Source organism: Arvicanthis niloticus, chromosome 15 (assembly GCF_011762505.2).
Source record: "Arvicanthis niloticus isolate mArvNil1 chromosome 15, mArvNil1.pat.X, whole genome shotgun sequence".
Classification (NCBI taxonomy): domain Eukaryota; kingdom Metazoa; phylum Chordata; class Mammalia; order Rodentia; family Muridae; genus Arvicanthis; species Arvicanthis niloticus.
The window spans coordinates 68182620-68207453 of NC_047672.1; the positions used below are offsets into that span (position 1 = coordinate 68182620).

Genomic DNA, 24834 nt, shown 5'->3' on the forward strand with positions numbered 1-24834 from the left:
TGTGTGTGTGTGTGTGTGTGTGTGTGTAAGCTAGAAGAAAATGCCAGGTGTTCTTTCTCAGGAGTCATCATCCAACTTGCTTTTTCACACAGAGACTTTCAGAAGCCTGCAGCTCACTCATGCTTGGCAGGCTGAGCAGGTTGTGGGGTGAAACCCAGTGCCTCTGTCTCCCCGTAAGTGGGGTCATTACCACACATTTCTAATGATGGTTTTTGTCCTTTCTTCCGTGGATACTGGAGATTGACCTCAGACTCTCATGGTTGCAAAGTCAGTGCTTTATCAATTGATGAAAAATATACGTACAATGACAACATGGACTTCTCCAGCTCCCAGCTAGGCTATCATAGAAGAACACCAAAGTTACATTAATACTATTATAAGAAGAAATTATATTCACATATTAATAGGACTTATTACAGGATGAAATCAGTATTCTTTTTTATTAAGCATTTCATTCACTTACATCTCAAGTGATCTCCCCCCTCCTGGTTACCTCTCTACAATCCCCCCATGGCATCCACCCTCACCCCCCTCCCCTTTACCTCTTTCAGGGTACTCCTCCATCTATCCACCCTCTCCCTCCCCTTCTTCTATTCATGGTTGTTTAGAATTAAAATTGATATATTTTTTTTTTATTTTATTGAAAATAGTTTTTCTCTCACATAATATATTCTGATTATTGTTTTCCTTCTAATCTTCCCAGTTCTCCTCACATCTCTCACATCTGGATCCACCCCGTTTCTGTCTCTCAATGGAAAACAAACCGACTTCTAAGAGATAATAATAATACAATTTAATATAATAAGATAAACCCAAAACTAACACATGAGAACTGGACAGAACAGACAGAAGGAAATAGCCCAGGGGAAACATAAGAAACAAATTCACTCATTTGCACACTTAGGAATCCTATAAAAACATTAAATTGGAAAGCCATACTACATACACAAAAGAACTGTAGGGTGTATAGAGATAAGAAAAATATATAAGTAAATTAAAATTAAAATAATAAAATAATTTTTTTTAAATAGAAAAGTCCTGACATGACAATTATGAGACAGGAGCCTTCAAAAGATGGCCTTGAGTCTGTTTCCTGTTGGCCATTGTCTACTGCTTGGCATGCAGCCTACCCTTGAGAATAGTTTGTTTCCCCAGTCACACTCCCCTAGAGAAAACTAAATTCGCATTTGCAAGTGATTATCAACTGGAGTTTGCTTCTGGGCTAAAGATATGAGTCTGTGTTTACTTCTCTTAGGTGTTGGTCCCCATCTAATCCAGAGCCAGTCTCTGTGAGTTCCTATGTGCTCTGAAAATGTTGATTTAGAGGGCTTTCTTGATGTCCTCCTTTCCTTCTGGCTCTTACACTAGCCCTCCTTTTTCATCTTCCATTGAGTTCACTGAGCCCTGTGGGGAAGGGATTTGATGGACACATCCCTATCAGGGCAGAGTGTTACAAGGTCTTGTACCCTGTGTAATGTTTGGCTATGGGTTTCATATTGGTTCCCATCTGTTGCAGGAGGAAACTTCTCTGTTGCTGGCTGAGCAAGACGCTGATCTGCTGCCCTGACCAGAGTGCTCAAATCCACATTTTTAAATTCAGTCATCACTGAATATTGTTGCTGCTAAAATAAACTAATTAGGAATTTTATCATTCTAATTTTTGGAAATATTAAGAACTTTGCTTTAACTTATTATTTATTCCTGAGTTAATTAATTAAATAAGGCAATGGCTTGTAATCTATGCCCTATTTCAAAATAACTGGATATTATTAACTATTTTAAGTATCCAAAAGTTTGTAGCTTTTAGCTTTTTATTTAAACATTACTTATGTGTAGTATATATTTTTATGACAGGCTTCTTTATTTATTTTGTGTGTTATACATATGTATGAGTACATCCATGCCACAGCACACATGAAGAGTCCGAGGACAACATGTGGAGGACGGCTTTCTGCTTTCACATTGTGTAAGCAGAATCCAAGGCAGGTTGTAAGGCTTGGTGAGCGGTGTGTTTACCCATGGAGCCATCTCACTGCGGCAACTGAAATATGTTTTAAGAAAAATAAAAGAGATTCTTTGTTTCCATTTTCAGCTCTGTTTTTAAAGGATCAGCAGTGTGTGTATATCATTTATCTGATATACAGACTGTATTCAACGGGCCTTTTGCCCACAAGGAAGGGCCCAATCACCAGCTGATATCCTATCAAGGTAGAATTCCATATCCTCGCCCTGGAACTGTAAGTACCCATAAATGTGCTCTCATCATACTTAGACAAATGCTACATTTACATTTATTAAATATAACTGTGGTCTTCTGGGTATGCTCGTTGTAATTTTTCAGCTTTATGGTTTCAGATTAATTCCTTTTGTGGTTTGAGATTTTGCTAATATGCCATATATGTTATAAAATGTACTATTTTATATGCACTATAATTACCAACAAAATCTCAGTGAGATCCCAAAACAACTAAGTTAAATATTATAGAGATTTTTTTTCTAATTTTAAAACTCTAACTTTGAAAATTCAGTTGAAGACTAAATAAGTTAACGCTAGCACATGCAAGCGCGTGAGTGTGTGCGTGCGCACGAACACACACAAACACACACACACACTTTTCATTTTTTTCATTGACAGTGTTTCACTGTAAAGCCTTGGCCAGCATAAATAATCACTACATAGACCAAGCTGGTCTTGAACTCACAGAGATCCACTTTCCTCTGCTTCCCAAGATCTGGAATTAAAGGCATGTGCCACCATGCTAAGCCTGCTGGTTGTGTGTGTGCACATGTGTGTATTTACACTTCTATATTAAATGTTTCATCTTATATAATAATGATGATCACATGAATTATTAACTTAAAGATAACTCAATTTAATTGTGCGTTTTCTTTTAACTTCTGTGTCTGCTTGAATGAACAATAATAGTTGATTGAAAAAAAAAAAAAACGAATGAGGAATTTTTTTAATCACTGTCAAATGAAAAGGCACAACTTTCCAAAACCTTTGGAGAGAAGATTAAGTGAGTTCTAAACTGGGAATTTATGACTGCATATGTTTGCATTAAAAACTTAAAATGGAATTGGAGAGATGGCTCAGTTGTTGAGATCACTTCTTGCTCTTGCAGAGAACCCAAGTTTAATTCCCAGCACCTATGTGGTGGTACACAATCATCTACCGCTCCAGTAGCAGTGAATCTAATGCCCTCTTTTGAACTTTGTGCATACCAAGCATACACATGATGCACATACATTCATATAGGTGAAACACTTACACATAAAATAAAATAAATAAATACTATTGTAAAATGGGCTGGAAGTAAGGCTCAGCAGTTCGAGCATTTATTGCTCTTGCAAATGACACAGGTTTCTTCTCAGCACCTATATAGAGGTTCACAACCATCCAAACCTCCAGTTCCAGGGGTTCAATGCCCTATTCTGGGCTTCTCAGGGACCAAGCACCCATGTGGTGCATACGTGCATACATTCAGGCAAAAGACTGACCGACCTCATTAAATGAATAAATCTAAGAAACTATCAAATATCTCAAATAACCCACCCTGTGCTTAAATGTCTTACAAAAGTTAAGACCAACACAAGTTCAAAAGGGATAGGCAGCAATTATAAGAAAGTTGGTGGCAGCTTTGTTGGTTTGTTTGTTTGTTTGTTTGTTTGAGACAAGGCTTCTCTTTTTAGCCCTGAATACCCTGGAACTCACTCTGTATACCAGGCTGGCCTCCCAAGTGTCACGATTAAAATGTGAGCCATTACTTCATGGCAGATCTTAATGAAATCTACATGTAAAGAACATGTACATGCAATCAATCAATCAAGTACAATATAGTCAGTAGATAGATGAGATTTTCTGATCCCAAGCTGAGCTAACAAGAAGAAAAGGAAGACTCAAAATAATAAAATTAGAGAGTACTCCACGGAAATACACAGAGTTGTTAGGGTATAACAACTATGGATATAATAGTGTTATATCCCAGAAATCTTGATAATCTAGAGGGACTTGGTAAATTATTAAACACATTTGACCTGCCAGAGTTAAATCAAGGAAACACAAACAACTTTAACAAGTAATAACACACAAGGAGACTGAAGTAGCAATAAAAACCCTCCCTAAGAGGAGGACCAGATGTAGAGTTCCACTCTACAGAACTTTTATGGAAGAGCTGACAAGATTACTAATCAAGCTGTTCCTAAAATTTTAAAAAAGGAAAGAACACTACCAAAATGTTTCCACTGAAGTAGTATTCTCTTGAAGGTAAAATCATATAAAAACATCACTAAATTAATTAAAACCTATGAGCTGTTCTCTCTGATGAACACAGACACAAATATTCTTTCTCTTTTTATTTATTTTCTTATACACACATCTGAACCATAGTTTTGCTTCCCTCCCCTCCTCCAAATCTACCCCTACCTCGTCTCCCCCAGATCTATTGCTTCTCTCCCTCAGGAAAGAGCGGGCCTTTAAGGATGTCAACTTAACAAAGCAACAATAAGACTAGAACAGACTTTCATATCAAGGCTGGATGAGTCAACCCAGTAGGAGGAAAAGGGTCCTAAGAGCAGTCAAAGAAACCCCCACTTCCATTGTTAGGAGTTCCACAAAATAATCAAGCTAAACAACCACAGCACATATGCCGAGGGTCTAGTCAGACCTACTCAGGCTCTGTGACTGCTGCCTCAGTCGCTGTGAGCTGCTATGAGCCCTGCTTAGTTGAGTCTGCGGGCCTTGTTCTCATGGTGTCCTCAACCTGTCTGCCTCCTACAGTCCTTCCTCCCACTCTGCCCTGTGCATATGAATGTTCTGAGTAAACATCTTAAAAGTCATATTTAAGATATGCATTTCACCAAGCTTTCTAAAGTGTTGGTTCACTTTATTTTTACACCACAAGAGGGAATTTTTATACTGTCAGTCCTTTGTTTTCTGAGTGTTTTAAGTTATCTGTGAAGCTTTTTAATCATCCACTAATTTAAGAGACACTCTATCTCCGAGAAAAAAAAATTAAAAAATAAATAAAAATAAAAGACTAACTGAACATTGATTTGTGTGTGTGTGTGTGCGTGTGTGTGCGTGTGTGTGTGTGTGTGTGTGTGTGTGTGTGTGCAATAAATAACTATTGGTTACTTTTGAAAATTATTAGAATTACTATTGATCTCTAAAATTACTGTAGTTAAAATATTATAATTATCATGCCTACCAACTAGCTTAATTATAGAAATTGCAATTCTCTTTGAAAATAGTGTCTCCTGGATGTTTACAGCTCAAAATAACCTGGTCAGAACACTGACTAACTGCTCCTAAGATGAAGGAAAACTATCAGTAAATACAGTCATCTCAGGGTGCTGCAAGTCCGATAGTAGATCTGAAACAAAGCTGACCCAAGGTGAGAGAAAGTGAGGAAAGGTGGAAAAACATTTCATGGGAGTAAAAGTCCCTCTTCATTTCATTCAGATTACTTCTACATTTCCAGAAGCCTCACTAATAACTTATGTAAGGGTGACTTATAATCATAGAATGATTAGAATGTGACCTAATGAAGTTTATACTTTAATATGGGAAAGTAAGAGGTGATTACGATCTGGTTAGTTCCTAAATATGTGAACAGATAGTACAGGAGCAAACGAACTTGCAAACCCAATAAAACTCTATGCACTCCCCTGTACTTAAATAAAACCCCCATAAGGCATTTAAAAATTCAAAAAGAAATATTAAACTGAGGCCTCGGCATCTCATGAAGCATGTTCTGAGGCTGACTTGTTCCTTCCTGTCTCCTTAGAACCAATGTTGTATAGTATTTGTTGCTTTTCTCAACTGAAGACATTCCAGCAGTAACTTGAAGCTAGCCGTGGTGATATTCATTCAACTGAAATCTGTCTCAGTTCCCACTATGGCTCTTTACCCATGTGGCACCTTAAAAGCCACTTTGACATGTGTGCAGGGCTTTGGGCATCACACAAGAAAACCACTGTCGAAAAGCAATCGTTGTGTACATTGTGGGAAGAGATCAACCCTTCTCCACAAATAAACCAAGGCTAAATTAGAAAATTCTGCTAACAGTCTCATTTTCTAAAAAGCTCTTAAGAATAAGCATTTTCCTTCTTTCTAAAACAGTGTGGAGTAACAGCCAGGGATTAGTGACACACATCTGGAACAGACTCTGTGCAAAAAGGGAGTAGTCAATACTTAAGACATGTTTCTATAATGTGGTTTCTTACATCTGGTATTGAGACCACAACAGCTCCTTTAAATCCAGAAATTGTCAGATGAGTATTAGTCTTGGGAATCAAAGGGGCAGGGTGGAGGAATGACCCCGAAACTCCTCCTAGACAAGTATGCTTCCCTGAAGATCTGGTCACTCCACCCTGAGCCCAGTAAAACAACATGAAGTCAGCTTTCTAACTCAGTTGCCAGTGGCGGCCTCAGCTCACTGCTTCTTGCTTCTGTAGCCAGAGGATCTTGAGCCAAATGAACTCAGAGTCCATTTCTTCTAGGGTCAAGAATGCTGTCCCTGTCTCTGAAGTCTTCCCAATGAGGGATCAACTGTGATTGTCATTCTTCATGTCTGCACACAGTAGTCAGGTTGCTGGGTCAACCTCATAAATATCTAACCTTGTTTTTAAGTAAAGGACACTGGCAGAAACTTACACCCCGATTCTCATGTTCCCTGTAGGTACTTCCTTCAAAGCAGGGTGTGTAGCTGTGTAGCAGGACAGCCCAACCAGCAAGCACAAGTTAAGTGCTGGGAAGGCTGCCAATTGTGTCATAATGTTTTTCCATAAAGTATCTCAAGTTTGTGGGAGAAACAAGACACCTTCGGTATGTTGCAAAGGGCATCAGAGACTTTAGACTCTCTATGACTGAGCTAATGCATTACATTATCCTATTACTCTGAGGGTAAAGCTTCTGTAGACCCTTTGTATAACGTGTACATCCAGCTGAAGCAGAAACCAACAATGTGTTCATTTTAAACTCCCATTAGAATTACCAGAACCATATCCTCCAGTATCCCAAAGACAGTTCCCTAAGAATCACAGCCTGTTTGCTGTTCTACAAGTTTCTTCACTGATCCTAGGAGTCATGTTTACCCACAATCCTAAATTTCATTTCTTTTCTTATTTTTGAGATTATAATTTAATTACATATCTTCCTTTCCTTTACTCCCTCCAAGGCTTCCCATATACCCCAACTCCTTACTCTCTTTCAAATTCATGGCCTCTTTGTTGTTTCATGCATGGATTTATAAGTGTGTGTGTGTGTGTGTGTGTGTATGTGTGTGTGTGTGTGTGTGTGTACTCATAAATATTACCTGTTCAGTCCTATAATGTTACTTGTATATTTATTTTAGTGAGGTGTATGTGTGTGTGTGTCTGTGTGTCTTTGTGTGTGTGTGTGTGTGTGTGTGTGTGTGTGCGTGTGTGCGTGTGTGTGTGTGTGTGTAGGTAGGTAAATAGATAGGTAGGTAGGTTGGTAGGTAGGTAGGTAGGTAGGTAGGTAGGAAGGTAGGTAAATATGTAGATAGGGGCCAATTTTCAGCTTCTACCATGTAGGTTTTGAGGATGGAACTCAGGTTCTCAAGTCTGGCAGTTAACCTGCTGAGCCCTCAGTGACCCTATAAATTGATTTTAAAAATACTGACTCATTCATGTTTATGACAATTGATCCTGAATCTCATTCTGTCATTTATATCTTATGTATGTTTGCAGTCATTACATTGTTGTCAAAGAGATGCTTTTCTTCCTTATTAGTGTGCTTGTATCTAGAAAGCCATAATTTCTTCTAATGTTCACTAGAGGACTCATGAAATGGCATATAGAAAAAATAAATATTCAAAGAATGTACACAAATGCATTAATTTATAACTGAATTAGAACTGATATACTTCCATCGCAGATCTGAGGAGCAGAACATGGGAGGATTAGAGGCAGTGGTGCTATGACCACCTGAGTGCAACCCAGGAGTTAGGGATGCAATGGTTAATGCTCTTAATTACATGACAGTCATTGTTTTCAGCTTTTCTGTTGGAACTTCATCAGAGTCAAAATGTCTCAGAAACATTTACCTCTGCTTCAAAACAGGATAGAATAACTGAGAAAACAAATACTTAAGGAGTTTAACTAAAATTAGAAACAGGTGTCTTCATCCTCTTACCATATTACCTATTACCCCTTCATATTTGCGGCTGTTCTGTCCTTAGATATAGGGTTATATTGTAGATGTACTAGCTGGGATTGGGCACCCTGCAGACACCTATTCTTTATATTTTGACCAATTATGAGTTTCTGCAATAGTATTCATCTGCTCAAAAAAAAAGCCTTCAGTGATGAGGCATTATAACTATACTTATCTGTAGATATAATGATACAGATATACAATATCATTAGAAATTCTATTGCTCTAGGAGACTATCAAAATAGGAGGTTGTCCCCAAGAGTCTATGGTTCCTCCAGCCACAGGCAGTTGTGTAGATATACAGTACAGTAGGGATTCCAATTTCATTTACAGTGCCTTAGTTCCAATAGGATAGTTAAAACTGGGTCCCTATCTCCATTATCCTGAACATCAATCAACTCTGAAAAAGACTCCAGTGTGCAATTGAACTGCTGAAATTTCTTGAAGAAAAAATATATTATCTCAAGAGGTCCCAACGTGCATACTTACCTGTACCAGAAGATGATAAAAACACTAAATACTTGGCAGTATTGCCATGAGGAAATGTACCAGTGCAGATAGAGTTTGAGAGGAAGAAGTCAACTTATCTTTGTCACCATTTCTACAACTCAGTTTGCCTTGACTGCTAATCTTATGGCATGAATCAGGAGAATGATTCAATATCAGAATTGCTTCTTTTCTAAATTTGAAAATGATGTCATACTAGGAGACTCTTATTTCTGAGGGAGGAGTACATTGTGAATCCATAGCAAAAGTATGAGAAGACGAGTCACTGACTGTAAAAATGTAAATATCCCTGATTTGGGGCTGACAAGATGGCTAAGCAGGTAAAGGAAATTGTCATGCAAACTTCAGCACCTGAATTTTATTCCTGGCACCTATGTAAAAGTGGAAACAGAGAACTGACTCTGAAAAGTTGTCCTTACAACACACACACACACACACACACACCACCACCACCACCACCACCACCACCACCATCACTACCACCAATATCAACAAGAACACGTGTAATAATAAAAATAAAGCTTTTGAAAACTATTGGTTTGTGTTACCTGTTTAACCACCATGATTTTGAACAACCTTAACAAAGCTTTCATTAAGACCTTCTTTATTTTTAAGTAAATGTTCTAAATAGGATACTGATAATTTAATAAGGTCATCACATACATATGTAAAACAATTAGTGAAAATGAAGACAAGAATTTGCAAAACAAAGCTGGAAGGGATATAGGGGAGAGTATGGAGGAAGGAGAGGGAGAAGCATAACATATGTAATTATAGTAAAATCTCAAAGAAAAAAGAAAGAATTATTAAAGGAAATCACAAATCAAACTGGCAACTGGAGAAATTATACAAATTTCCCAACCATGTGTGTTAACTGTGGAAGTTTTACAGTGTACCAACTGGAGTCCCTACAAATGCTTAGGAAGGTGGCTCAACACAGCAAGCCATAATTTGTGGTATCTTCTGCATGTCTGGAGCTGCAAAACTTGTTCTTGCATTGTTCTTTCCATAATTTCATTCAGTGAGCATCGTATTGCCCTTTTTCCACTTTGTGTGAAGAGTGAGGGCTGAAAACAGCAGAACCCATACTTTGAAGAAGTCTGAAACGTGGAATACTGTCAGCTCGGAACAGCCGCAATTTGAATTCTTTGTCCACATTTGGCCTTCATTTTAGGAAATTTAGAAACAGGAATATTTAAATATAACTTTTTTCTTACAGTGAAAACATGTTCCCAGATCATGGGAATATTCAGAGACAGGCTAACTTTTATTATTTAGTTCATCAGTCTTTTCATTGTTCCCCTTGTTTTTCCTCTAAAAACAGAAAGTGTGTGTGAATGTGTGTGCTTGTGAGTGTATGTTTGTGTCTCTGTGTATGTCTGTGTGTGTTGTCTGTGTGTGTGTGTGTGTTTGTGTCTGTGTGTGTGTGTGTGTCATCTATTAAAAAGGTTTTGGTTCAGTTGACCTTGATCTAAAACTTCTTGATGATAATAAACCTATTATATGAATATTTATATGTATATGAATTATACATATATATATATATATATATATATATATATATATATATATATGAATTCTGCTGACAGATTTAAGTGAATGTTTGCCTGTCCATGCTGACCCAAAGACACTGGAATCGTTGGCTACTTATAGCAAAAGTGCAATACAGAGAATGACACATTTCGCTTTGTTTCCAGTGTTCCTCTTTCTTAACTAAATCGGCAGTAAGGATTTGACAGTTTTCACATAAAACTCCCCGTTTCTGTCTTCTGTTGAAATCTAGCAGTGTTCACCTTATATGCCTGATAGAAGTTGGTTTTAAAGGTCACTGCCAGCTTTCAATGAGGCATAGCTTTCTAGTGGGCCACAGTTTTTATAGCATACCATAATTACCAAGATGGTAAGAACGGCAATTTTGTAGAATCTCCTTAAATATTATGTAAAAACTACAACAGAGATATTTTATTTCAATAGAAATATAAAATCCAGTTGTGACTCAGCTACATGTTGTTTTTGAAAGTAGACATTTTATGAAGTATTTAATACATTTAGGCACATGTCCTTTGTGCATGTTAGTGTATTGTATTTGCCAACTGGGCTCACAGGACTTAACACTTGCATGCTATTTTTATGTGATCACAGCACTAGGTTGTCTCCACAGGTGTCCTTGCCAGCAATAAACGTCCTGGTACAACACAGGAAATAGAGCAATGACTGCTGAAAGGAGTGAAAACCTAGACACAGGGACAAAAATCATTCAGTTATCTAAAGAAATGCACGTCATATAGTAACTTTCTACAGATAGTGATTTTTTTTATCTCTAAGGCCAGACTTTCATGTGCTTCTCAGCAGATCTTCTATGTACTTAAAACAAGTATTTTTAAGTGTTTTCGAAATGATTATAATTAAGATGAATGGATTTGTTTTATCAATTTCTTTTCTTTTCTTTATTATTATTTTTCAGTGCCCAGGAGGGGCCTTTACACCTAATATGAGAACCACCAAGGATTTCCCTGATGATGTTGTCACTTTTATTCGGAACCACCCTCTCATGTACAATTCCATCTACCCGGTTCACAGAAGGCCTCTGATCGTCCGCACAGGCACCGATTACAAGTACACAAAGATAGCTGTGGACCGTGTGAACGCTGCTGATGGAAGATACCATGTTCTGTTTCTGGGGACAGGTGGGTCTTTAAGCTCATGTTGTACTGTAAAGGAGTGTGCAGTCATTTAGGTAAAATGGTAAGACGAGAGTATTGAAACTAAAGGGATACTAAGGCCTTTTGTTTGACCTTCAGTGCAGGATATGGTCTCCCCATACTTCATTTTCTACAACTATAAATGGAGTTAATAAAATAAATTACTTATGAGGCTGTGAAGAATAACTGCAATTCATATATTCAAAGCATCCAAACAGATCCTCAGCCATATTAACATGAAAAATAAATATAAAAAGTTAAATTAGGGGCCAGAATGAAGTTTTAAATATGAGTAGTATTCTTCTGAATGGAGCAGAATCTGTGACTTCTTAATGAAGACTTGGAGTCAAGACTTAATCAAGACTTGGAGTTTTCCAGACTGATAATGATAGACAAGACATTCTTGGTAACCTTGGTAAGCTGCCTTGAAATATAGACAGATATTTGGAAAATATTATAGACATTTGGAAAATATTATGGCTGCTGTGTTAATAGAGCCAGCATCCTAAATATTCAATTTCTTTTATGAGAAAGTCAACAAAAAAAAAGTCTTATTTGCAAAAACTTTCCTTACTGGGGAGGATGAGTTGTAAGTGTTTTATAGCATTACTTCTCACAGTGTGGTCCTCAGTCTAGCAAGATCAGTATCACTCAGACCTTGTTAGAAGTACATCTGTAGGCCCTCCGCCAAGAATGGCAGATATGAAACTCAGCCATCTGTGCTTTAGAAAGCCCTTCTGCTGTTTCTACTGCACACTATGTTTTGCAAAGCACTAGAAGGGAGAAAGGACCCTTTGCCTGATGGGCAGAGAAGATTGCAAATTCCATGCCTGCCTGATTCCATTTATACAAAGTCTCGGAGGTTCCTCCATAGTGTCCAAGCAGCAGGATCTGACACCCTTATTGCCCTGGAGGCAGCAATACAGATCTCATCAGTTGTCTTTCTAGAACATAAGAACAACTCCATTAAGTACACAGTGTGTCTTCTAATTAAGGAAACAGATATAAAACATGCCTGTGAGAGTCACTGTAAAATGTGGCGGTTGTGGAACATGTAGTCTGAATTGAAGGAGTTGTGCTCAGATTTCAACCAACTTCAAAAAAATGTGGTAACTTTTTCTTGGCTAAATAAAATCTTCAGCCTGCTCTTCTTATGAAGTTCTTATTTTATCCCTTCTTATAACTAAAACCCTGGATCTGAATCTTCCATTCACACATAATTTTTGTTTGAAATACTAGAGACACAGAATCTTCTAAAATGTGTTCTTTGGCATGCCTAGAAGAATCTGGGTGATTGCTGGTCCTGCTTTGCTTCTGTGGCTTCTGAAGCATAAAATCCTTCCTTCCTAATCTAATCATTGCTTATCTCTCATCTATCCTGCCATCGCTAGGACCTTTGCTGTCAATTATAATCTCAATCCCTAGATCCTTTTATTTCATCCTACACCAATTTTGGCTTAGAAAGCTTCTTCCCACACACAAAGCACTAGTGAGTATTCATCCCACTGCCAATGGTATTTCACTGCAGACTTCTTGAGTGTTCTCGTGCTATGACCACTAAAATAACTCCCTGCTTTGAATTTCAGAATTTCTCCTTATCTGTTGCTTTATCCATGGGGCATGCAAATACTAGTCCTCATTCTTCTTGTACATTGGTATATCTGGAGGTTCTTTCCATGCCTTCTTATTCTCATATATTCTTTGACCACTTTTAATTATGTATCATGAGCAAACAAATTTTAAGTCTTGTCATTAATCCTGGGCAAACCAATAGATGAATGAGCATTTCGATACTGTGGTGCAAACTCTTCCAAGACTTTCTATGTAATGCTTAATATACGTTCCCGTATTGCATTCTCTAAGGCACACTGATCTTATGCTTTCATCTCTTCGTAACCCATCATTGCTCCATATGCATATCACAGGCTTTTGCCAACCTAGTAAATATTTGTCAGGATGAATTTAAAGTGTATGTCCACTGTCACCCTGGTAATAAAATAAATTCATACATGCTCCCAGAAGACAATCTTCATTTACATATACATATGCTCCATTACATGATTCCTAAATTAATACAAAGAGTTCTCTTTAGAACAACAAAATATTCAAAGATGGAGTTTTCATGAAAACAACCTATATTTCTTGAAAGACAGTGGCAATTTAGAGCCCCACTGCTCCTGGTGTCTGTAAATTAGATGATTGTCATCTGTTAGTTAGATGATTGCTTCTTTTGAAGCCTGTTTACAAGGTGAATGTTGATGTCATCCTGGGATGGCTTTCTTGTGAAAATCTACATAATAAATGTAGATTTCATGGGTGGACTTTTTAAGGCTTTTAAAACTGTTCTGCAATGTTTATTTAAATAGAAGACAGCAAGAAGCATTCTGCAAGGATGCTTTGGCTTTTCTTCCCACATAAGTCAAAGACTTTTGATGTGTCTATTTAAACACGTGTGTCATTTCAAAAACTGTGTTTGGGCATATGCTTTTAATTTTAGTGGAGGCTTTCCTAATGATTGCTTGCGAAGCCTCAGGAGTGTCTTGAGAACTCCATCCAACGTGGAAAGTGCATGTTGTGGCAAGGCCTCTGCCCACAGCATCGTTCTGGAAAGATGGTCGCTGACTTAACCACTGACCATTACTTATGGTGTCCAGTCAGAATACACTGTAATTTTTGAGCAAATCTTTCAACATTCATGGAGCAGGAATAAATAGTACACTGATATGGAAAGACATTTCCTTGAAAAAGGTTTCTTTGTGTATATCATCATCAGAGAACCAATTAACCTTTTCTGAAATGGCTTTTGAGAAAATCATTTAATCATTGTCTTATGCATAGCTAATTCTGTATGTGAGTGAGGGAAGTCAAGTTCTTTGGATGTTGCCAATTTTGTAAGTACAGGAGAGTATTTCCATTGTCATGAATGAATATGGCACAGCAATTATGGTGACAATAAAGAAAGCTATTCTCATGGCTTCCCTTACAGTCTGCTATCTTGAGACCTTCAGGGGGATTCAATGAATATGTCTGTTATCAAGAAAGTTTCCATAGAGAAAAGTAACGTGACAGATCATTAGTATTCAAATAGGATATTATATAATTATGTAAGTGTACCTAGTATGAGTATTATGAATGACACTGTAGCCTACAGAACCTCCAATTTGGTCATATGGGCTCAAACTTTGATTATTGTATACTCAAACTTTGATATATTATATATATATATATATATATATATATATATACATATATAATATATATTATTATAACTCATTATCATTATAGAATTTAGCTGAGTCTTAGATGATGATAATTATACTGCATCATCAGACTGCCAGGTGAAATTATCAGGCTGAAGAGTTGTCTCAGCAGTTAAAGGCTATGGCTAATGACCCAATGTAAAAAAAAAAATTGAAATTAAATTTTTCTTTTTGTGTCATGAGGTCAGAACAAAAATATTAAATGAAAGGAGAGAGGGGAGTGACAGGTGTGGTAGGAGAAGAGAATCAGCTGGGCTGGAGATAGGTTACAGACAGCAAAGCCTATAGAGATTCATTGCTCTTTGACAGAAAAAAAATTACTTTCCCTTATTTGGGTTGATAAATGTAGAATTTCATAAAATTAGTCTTTAAAAAGGTATTTTCTAATCCCTGGAGACTATATAGGCATTCACGTTTCTCCAAATAAAATTTCCTTTATGTTGAATTATATTGCATGCAATTTTAGTAAAATTTTAAGTTGAGTGTACTTAATAATTTTCTTAAAATTACCAATCACTTTTAAGAAATTTAGTGTGTGTGTTTGTGTGTAAGTAAAATCAACTATTTGTTTTGTTCCTTAATGTTCAATTTTCTGTTTTAAAGGTATCACTCTTTAGGAAGGTTGGTAAATGCTATCATGGGATTAATAATTCTCCTTTATCTTTGCAACTTATCACTAGCATCCAGGGTATGACCCAGAGCAGACATTATTACATAGTCAAGAGATTTTAGCCTGTTTTCCCCTTGCTTCTGGAGTTATGAAAATATTTAAATGTCTGGGTAGGGTTCAGACACATTCCGTCCAGTTTCTGTTCTTAGCACTACAGGTGAATCAGGATTCGATCTTTGATGAATGGGTTAGTGTTTTTCTGATTAGGATCAACAATTTAGGATGATTTAACAACATTGTGGGATTTTTAGGATAGGATCAGTGTGAGAGTGGTCCTGCATCACAACTCCTATATGGAATGTACCATTTTATGTGTCTTGTTAGCTTCCATTTAACTTGATGAGTCCTAAGTTGGAATGCTGGCTCCAGGAAGTCTTCCCAGTATGCACAGTTTTGAAGTACATGCCACATGTGTGAGCAGAGCCTGAAAATGCCTGCCTGGCAGCACCACAGAATAACTGCTTTCTTTATAACTAGAGGTGTTGGCAGTCGCCACTCTTGAAATGGCATTCTGAGTGAGCTGCTGTGCCAGGAAGGCTGAGTTTTAGAGAACTCTCTAAAATACTCAAGTAAAATTTGATAGCTGTAGAAATGTGTTTGAGTTGGGAAAAGCCTACCATCAATTGAGAACTACACATGAAAACACTCCAAGGATGATGTAGGCATCTCTCTGTTATTTTGGGAATGGAGAACAAGTCTTTTTAAAATCAATGGGGCTTTATAACAGTAGGGGGTCACTGCTTGTCATGACAGGAGTTGGAAACTTGTGAAAGTTAATAACAGGTTCAACAGGGACCTTTATAGCAGGCATTACTGATAAAGTACAGCAGAAAGACTACTGAACTTAGGGGCTGGGTGATAATTCACGATGCTTCATCCTGCAATGGAGTAGCAAAGAAGAGAAGGCTGAAAAGAAGTAAAAAAAAGAAAGAAGATAGTCACATGCAGACCCTCTGTACAAAGACAGATGTTCTCCCAGGAACAATGCCTTGTAGAATGAAGAGCTAGCTCTTTGGGTGTAGGTCTTACCATGAAACCTGACAACCTGCTGAAAAGCCAAGGGCAATGGTAGCATATCATTTTTAATCCTAGCATCTGGTGGCAAGATAGGAGTTAGAGACAGGACACTCTTTGGAAGTGTGAAAACCCAGCCTATCCAGCAGTTAACCACAGAGAATATGTAAAGAAGGTGGTTTTGCTTATTCATGAACCTCCAGATAGTAATCAGGACATATCTGGAAACACATATACACATGAAGGCCCATATGCATGCACACACACACACATACGTGTATCATATACACACAAGAAAACTATTTAAGATAATCAATTATTCTATGAAATGAAAATTTCCTAAAACCAAAATATATTTATAATCCCTGAAAATAATTATTTCAAACATCAGAATATCTCTCTTTAAGCCATTCTTTGAAAATGAATTCTTTGAAAGGAAGAAAAAGTCTCATAGGTTATCTAGACTGGTTAAAATACACATTGCTCACCATTGTATTTAAGTAAATAAATTAATACTATCCTTTCTGAAATATCTTATTATTATCACAATGATGCTAACTTTTCCCGGGTACATGAATAATTTTATCTAACCATCATAAATTTTCTCTGAGTAAGTTTAAGAAAATAGGCTTCATTGAGCTGGAGAGATAACACGGCCCTTAATTTTAGTCTCATAACCAAAACCTCAAGAAGGTAGGCTTCGTGAATTCAAGAGACTTGATTTGATATTTATTATTGAAAACCCAGTTCCTGGACTGATATATGAGGCAGAGTAGCTGCTCTATCGTAATTATTTGGGTGAGTAAGAAAATTAGTTTCATGTATTATCCAGCATTGGGTTAGACATCATTCTAGGTCATGGCTACAATAGACTCAGAATACAAATACCTGATGACTAATTTCACATTCTAGACATTTAACTTTAAGTTTCTGTTTAGTTAACATAAACTACCTACATTTCTCTTTTACTAAAGTTAAGTTCATTTTTTCATTTGACTTTGAAAAACCCATTTTATCCACACTTGTCAAATTGATGTTGCTGATGAGTTGACAGAACACTGGCCTTGGCATTCCTTTGTGAGAACAATATCATACACTTAACCTCATCTACACGTTGTCACCAGGATCTACATGTGAGCCAGATGTACCTAACAAGGTGACAGAGAAGACAAAGACAAACCTTTCGATGAAGTGGACTTGATTTTTGAGTATAGATTAACAGTGCTAAAACTTAACCTGTAAATTTGATACATTCCTGTCTGCTATATTTCATTTTGACATGGAGGCACATACTTTTTATTTCAGGGGAAAGGTTTTGGAATATCACTACATTTATTTGAGATTATACCTGTATTCAAAATGTCTCACACATTTAGCTAAACACATAGGGAAGCCTGCCAAGTTCCTTTGTGCTTTACTTGGATGGATTCTGTGCTTCTGTGCATGTATTGATATATTTGAAGTGGTTCTGAGTTTGAAAGAGGTCTCAGAAAGAAATTGCGTAATTTGCTCTGTTTTCTACATAAGTACTGCTATTTTTCTAGCTGATTTGAGGACAACTACAGTCAAATCTCATTGCCGTTGTCTGGGTTTAGTCCTTTTCCCGCAGTAGCATGAGGGTGTTCTGACCCTTCCCATGTTGATTTACAAAGTCTGTTGTCTGTGTCAGGAGTAAATCGTTGTGCTAGGTTTGTGTTCTTTCAGTATTGCCAGCTTCCTGGGGTTAGCTCTCGTCCTAGTCCTCGTCCTAGAAGAATGCCCAGCAACCTGGGCCTCCTATGACTCACCATAAGCCTTTAGATGTTTGTCTTAGTGGGTTTTGGTGTGGGAATCAGCTCTGGCAAAAACAAAATGATTCCTCTTGGGAAGCTTTAATTTTTAGAAAATTAGAGATGTGTTTAGAATGAAGTGGACATTAGGATAGAAATGTTTGAAGGTAGAACTTCTGAGCTAAGTCTATGGGATTAAAATCATATGTTTTACTTTTCAAATGTCCATACTTCATTTTCTTTCCCACTCCTGTAGTTGCAGAATATTGAGCATCCAAATATTTCTTCCTCATGGGTCCCTGAATTGGAGATAATGGTTTCCCAGGTGTTTTTGATGTTTCCAACCTTGAGAAGGGGGGCATTTTTTTCAAACAGTGTGGGTGTGCTCAACAGAAACTTGAGTTTCTTAGGAAAAAAAAGAAAGAAAGAAAGGGAATGAAAGGAAGGAAGGAAGGAAGGAAGAAAGGAAGGAAGGGAGGAAGGAAGGAAGGAAGGAAGGAAGGAAGGAAGGAAGGAAGGAAGGAAGGGAGAGAGAGAGAGACAGAGAGAGAGAGAGAGAGAGAGAGAGAGAGAGAGAGAGAAGAGGAATTGTCCTTGGCTACTGTAAAGAAGATGGAAGACATTGGAAGCAATGTCAAAAATGTAACCCTGATATCCCTGGAGATGGAAGAGATCAATCATATATGGAGGAATATAGAAGTCTCTTTCTAAACAGTTGTAACCAATCCTCCCTAGAATGTACAGAATGAGAAGCTGAAAGTATTGATTTTGGCATACTGAGATCCATGTTGAATTTCTAGTCACCATAATCCTAAGAGGAGCACAATGTGTGCTATTCAAAAACATTAAATTGCTAATAGTTGTTTATGTAGCAATTTGAAACTAATTCAATCAGCTTTTGAATTCTAGCTTAGTTCGTTAAATATAAACAAATTTAAAATAATGATTAATCAAATTTTCTGTTTTTAAACATTGAAAGGAAAGTCGGCACTGACCAATGCATAAAGATAGTATCATATTTCAATTTAAGCTTCTTTCTAAATTTCTGAGATGCAGTATAATAACCAACCACAATGTCTTGTAATCAAAATGCTTAGTTGGTTACTTTAAGGTAGACAGGGTCACTTTCTCAATCTGTTAAGACTGAGTATCATACAATACACACAATCATGAAACTGAGGTTCTATCAGCTTGCAGTTTGCTATTGCCTACTGGCAAAGTCACATGCTCCTCCATGAGTTGAACAAGTAGGTTATTTGTAGAGTGTTTACTTTAAATATGCCAGTCACATTTATATTCAATTTAAAGCATTTAATATTATGTTTTAATGTATATTTTGCAAACACGCATGCATGGGCCTTCATGACATGGCATGTATGCGGAAGTTAGAAGAGAGATATTTGGGAGTTGCTTGTCTCCTCCACCACATGGATCCCAACTCAGCTGAGTAGTTACCACTCCCCACTCAGCCATTCCATCTACCCCATAATACTAATGCAGGAAATACATTAAAATGACCAAGAGAAAAATAGCAAAGGTATAAAAGAGTGCCTATGTAAAATAGGAGCTGGAATTTGGAGATTGAAGGGGATTATCTAAATTAAGAATTATGCAGAGAAGAAGATGAGATAGTGACAAATTCATCATCACACACATACACACATGCACATGTACACACACACTTGTAACTTTGCAAATAGATGGAAAGGAACAGCACTGATCAATCAAATCAATGAACAGTAGCATTGGAAAATATGAATTTTTTGAATGACACATTTAGCCTTTTTATCTATCAAAAACTAAGTTTTCTATGAAAATACAGCTATCATTTAATTTATAGTGTAATTAATATATACTTTATGTTATATTTAGTAAACAGTATCATTTCAAAGTTTTATTAGAATAACACTGTGTCAACTAAAGGAAATTCTTCTTCCCTTTTATAAGTCTCTAAACTGAGAATTTGATGAACTAAATGGCTTCTTTAGGGTTGTGTTGTCTTTGGAAACAGTATTGAAATAAAGCTGAAGTCTGCCTCACTTTAGATTGAAGTTTTGGTGGACTATCCAGAAGGATAAGGCAAAGAGGGTGTTACCACAGATACACTTCAGCAGAGAGTGCTGTGCTACAGATAGCGATAGGAGCCTCATTAGCCAAGTATGTGTTAGAGGAATCCTGACAGTACTGAAGCCCAGCTAGGAATTATAATTGAAATGATATAACCATGAGAGTTCCATGGATGAGTAAGAAAATTAAGAGTATGTTCTAGTAAGAGTGAAGATTGTTCACAAACTAAGTGTAGAATCAAAAGAAGTGATCTTATGATGAACTTGAGAAAAGACAAGGGCTGGCAGAAAGATGCAATGGACAAGACCATTATATTTGAATATCCTTGTTGCCTGCTAATTCGTACATTATACTATCTTCTTATTTACTAGTGGCATTGAGGAGGGAATTTTATTTGTATATAGAAGTAACCAGACAGTAGGGAAAGGCCAGCAAGGGGAAGTTAATGGTGGGTCTGGATATGATCACAGGGGAAAGAGGGCTTTCTTATCTGTAAATCTAAAAAAAAAAAAAGGTTGTTTCAAACCATTTTGTGCAAATAATTTGAACTTCAAAGCTAATGCAGATGAGTGCATCTTACAATTAAAATAGCGCTGCAAAGAGGTTCATTAGTGACAGTACAATTAAAAATTTCAGAAGAGAAGTTCTTTCCCTGAGTAATTTATAGGACTTAGTAGAAAGGCTGAGCAGAGTTCTGTGTTTATAAATATGTTGTTGCATCCTAATTAGGACCAGACGAACCACTTGCATTATTTGTAGAAAGTATGTTTGTTTGAAATCTGAAGCTATTTTTAAATGTGTATGTGTGTGAGTAAAGTATCTTTGTATGTTTTTGTGTTGTGTTCTATCACATTTTCATTTTATTTGAGACAGAATCTTTCCCCAAGCTCAAAAATCACCAGATATAGCATGATGGGCCAGTGAGCTTCAAAGATTTATCTATCGCCTCTCACCGGCCAAGCTAGAGTAATGGATGCTTACCACCAGGCAAGGGAGGCATAAAAAGCAATGGCAGAGACAAAACAGAAAAGCAAGAAAGGAGAAGAGAGCAGAGAAAAGAAAAAAAAGAAGAGGGTAATAAAAAAAAATAAAAACTTTAGTGACTGCTCCTAGCTGGAGCTGCTGGTAGCAGTTTAGAAATTAAAGAACAAAACACTGTTTATAAGAAGATTGAATGTCATCACAGGTGGTGAGACTAGTATTAAGGAGAGAAAGTGAAAGAAAATTCACTTATATACACTCTCTTTAGAGTTTACAAGGCAGGTTCATACTTTGTGTCTCCTTTGATCTTGAGCAGCCTGTTAGGTGTGTTGGGAAAATGTAATATCTGTATTTTATAGACAGAGGAATTTTTAGGCCACAGTTTTGGATTACATGGATATGAACACAATTTACTGATCAGCAGGTCAAGATGTGCTGTCAACCGCACTGCTGAGCAAGCAGCTTTTTGGCCATTGGATGCTCGCTGCAGACAACCATGATAGAGCAGAGCTTTGCTCCTCACAGAACAAAGTTCTGGGAAGCAAGCCTTCCAACAACTGCTGCTGCGGAAACACAGCTGTGGTGTCCTTAATAGCAGGGAACCTTAAGCTGCTCCTCTTCTGGGGATGTACAAACTGTGTACTTAAAAACACACTCGGATTGATTTCACTCTGCAGGTTTACTTGACTCCATCTCCTTTTAGTTTGTTAGTTTGTATTAAGCTGTAAACATTTATTGTAAAAACATGTTTACAAAAGAAGAAAAATAAGTTCCAGGTTATCATCCCTTATGTCAAATAAAATTGTCACCATCTAACCATCTCAATCTAACTTTTCTTTTCTGGAAGTTAAAAAATTAAAAATCTGGGAAAATCCCAGGGTCACAAGCAGGCAGAGTCAGTTGGCAAAGAAAGGCTTACTCTGCTTACTGATCCAGGTTACTGGGTTTTTTTGTTTGTTTGTTTTTTGTTTTGTTTTGTTTTGTTTTTAGGTTAGACCCAAACAAGGTCTTGCTTTTAAGTATGATCAACTTAAATCTCAGTCTTTTGGGGACACCAGGAATTTTTCAATGTGTTAGTAAGATCTGAGTGAGGCTAACATTTTGGCTTCCAAAAACATTTGCTTCCCTTCTTCCCTCTCCACAACTGCACAGTCTCCCATATCTCCTCCCTATGCTGCTCACAGTGAAGTTACCCATCACCTCATTCCACACAAGTCTTGCCCAGCTGCACTGTCCTCTGATACTCCAAATTCCACTATCTGCTCCTTATCTCAGTGTGATCTCCATGCTGTGCTTGCATTCTCAGAACCTCTTTTGGGGAAACTGTCCCCAGGCAGAGTGAGCAGTGCTCCTGAGGATCAGCAAGTTGGGATCCTGTGACATATGACCTATATATATATATATATATATATATATATATATATATATATATATATAAATAATAATAATAATAATAATAATAATAATAATAATAATAATAATATTAATGAGGCCTGGAAGGATGGTTCAACAGGAACATACATGTTTTATCCAAGGTAACAAACCCAAGTTGATTAATGTAAATCACATGATAATCAGAGAAAATATACTTCTACAAGTTATCCTCTGATCTCACTTACACCATGGTAAGTGTATGTGTACTTGAACACTAATCCATGAACACAATTAATTAATGACATTAGAATGAGTTTTTCATATGGTTTACTCATCGTTACAATGTTTCCTGGAGGAAATGTTTTAACTTCCTAGACTCCTTGTGGCCATTGATCATAAGTGTCCTCAAGAAAAATTTTCCTTATATTTCTTTCAAACGGATTTGAAATCCCTCTCTCCTTATTGGCATATCCACTCCAGTTTTAACCAGTAACAGTAATTTTACAGATTGGATATTCTTGTGAAATTTCATTATTATATGTTTGGATTTTTTAAGTATCTGAAATTTACTGATTATAATTTTCATAGGAATTTTACATAATTTTTATTACATTGTACATGAGATTTTTTCATACATTAGACTGAGATTTTTCATACATGTGTTATTTTAGCTTAATGTATACAAAATGGAAATAACGTTCCACAAATATAGATCAGAAATAATTTGGCAGTTCTGCTTATGAATAGTGGCAACTACAAAGAAGTTAAATACATTTATGACAATGATACTGTTGAGACAATTACACTTGAGAGTCTCAACCACTTGAGCAGGCATATGTTTCTCTGTAAAGTTTATACATATGCAGCACCTCTAAAAATGCCTTCTGTGATTTAACATGGGATGCATCATCTGTATTTTTAGTAAACTCTGTTGGTGACTTTGGCTGAGGTGATCTAAAGGCCACATGTTTGTAAATTTATATAATTGAACATGATTGAGGTGCTAAGGAGCTAAATAAAATTAAATGCTATCAGCAAGTGAAACTGAAAATCATTTAATTCTATGTTATCTATCTATTTATTTATAATACAGAGAGAAATTGTAACTTTCTGAAAGGTTATTCCCCAAGGAAACCTTTTTTCAATTTAGGTGTACACGATACATGCACGGTTTTATGATCCTAAAGACGTTCCTGTCAACCAACTGTGAAAAAGACTGACAACTTAGCTTTGATGGATGCTGCTGGCTCAAGTGTGTCCCCTTAAAAGATGCTACTGATGGCCAAGGGTGGAGGAGGGTCAGCACCTGTGACTGGGGCTGATGAGAATGTCAACAGTTCTTCCATCATATGTCAGGACTATGGCAAGGACACTTTTTCCTCCCTTTTTATTTTCACATTATAAAAGTAGCAACAAAAGAACATATCAGCAGTGTGCTGGCTATCAAGCAGGAAAATTACTTCCCCTTGGATGTTTAACCTGATTTTCAAAGAGGTAGCCAGTTGATTAGATCCAGGTTTGTAAACTGCTAAGGCAGGGAGCTTAGTCACCCTTCCTTGATGTCCACAAAGCTTTCATTTGCCTGAGATTTTCCAGCTTTGCCTTGGCTCTACCATTTTGTTCCTTCCATAAATGACTTGACTCTGAAAATGATAATAAGGGAGTGTGAGCATCTAACACACTTGTGTATTCTTTTCCAATGCTTGACTTTTAAAACAAATACTAGAACTTGCATGACAATGAGAGTCACTGAGATGAAAATAGACAAGGAAGAGATTAGTCTACTTGGAGTCACTGAGTTGCATATGCAAAAAGGAAAGAGTAGTGTGTAAGTTGGGAGTCTGTGTTTGTCTTTTCTAAAGAGTAAAGCGCCACATGCATCTTACCTGATGTGAATGGTCACTCATTAGTAAGCCCTCAGAATCACAACTGTGTGCCTCATTTGTCGGGTGTGGCATAAAAGAAAATTCGGTGTCCCTTTCTACAACACAAAAAGAAGACTTTTAAGAAGGTGATAAAGGGCACTAAATCAGCCTTGTGACCGCCCTGAGCATAGGTGCTTATGTGACTGGGTAACACAAGGAAAAGCCAGCTTGACTAAAATTCTTTCAGGAGTTAGCAACCACTGAGAGGGGAGGGACTGGACCTGATTAAGAAGGCAGGGTTTCTCCAGTCCAATGGCAAGCACAGCTTGTTTCCAGGGAAACCTGGGGACTTCAGTTAAAATGCAAGCAGGGGATAAATACCAATGATGACTTGGGTGACCTGCTGAGTAATGAGCTATGCTTCATCACTTGCTTGAGACAGC

At 37.1% G+C, this 24834-nt stretch overlaps 1 protein-coding gene across 1 annotated transcript in view; it reads left to right on the top strand.

The window, feature by feature from the left end:
* Nucleotides 1-24834, top strand: part of Sema3c (semaphorin 3C) — a gene marked incomplete at its 3' end in the record, with an annotated part of 142079 nt that overhangs the window by 95843 nt on the left and 21402 nt on the right. The window contains exons 11-12 of the mRNA XM_034519619.2: nt 2093-2237; nt 11154-11376. Of these exons, the coding sequence (XP_034375510.1) occupies nt 2093-2237; nt 11154-11376 (368 nt within the window). The remainder of the gene's footprint in view (nt 1-2092; nt 2238-11153; nt 11377-24834) is intronic.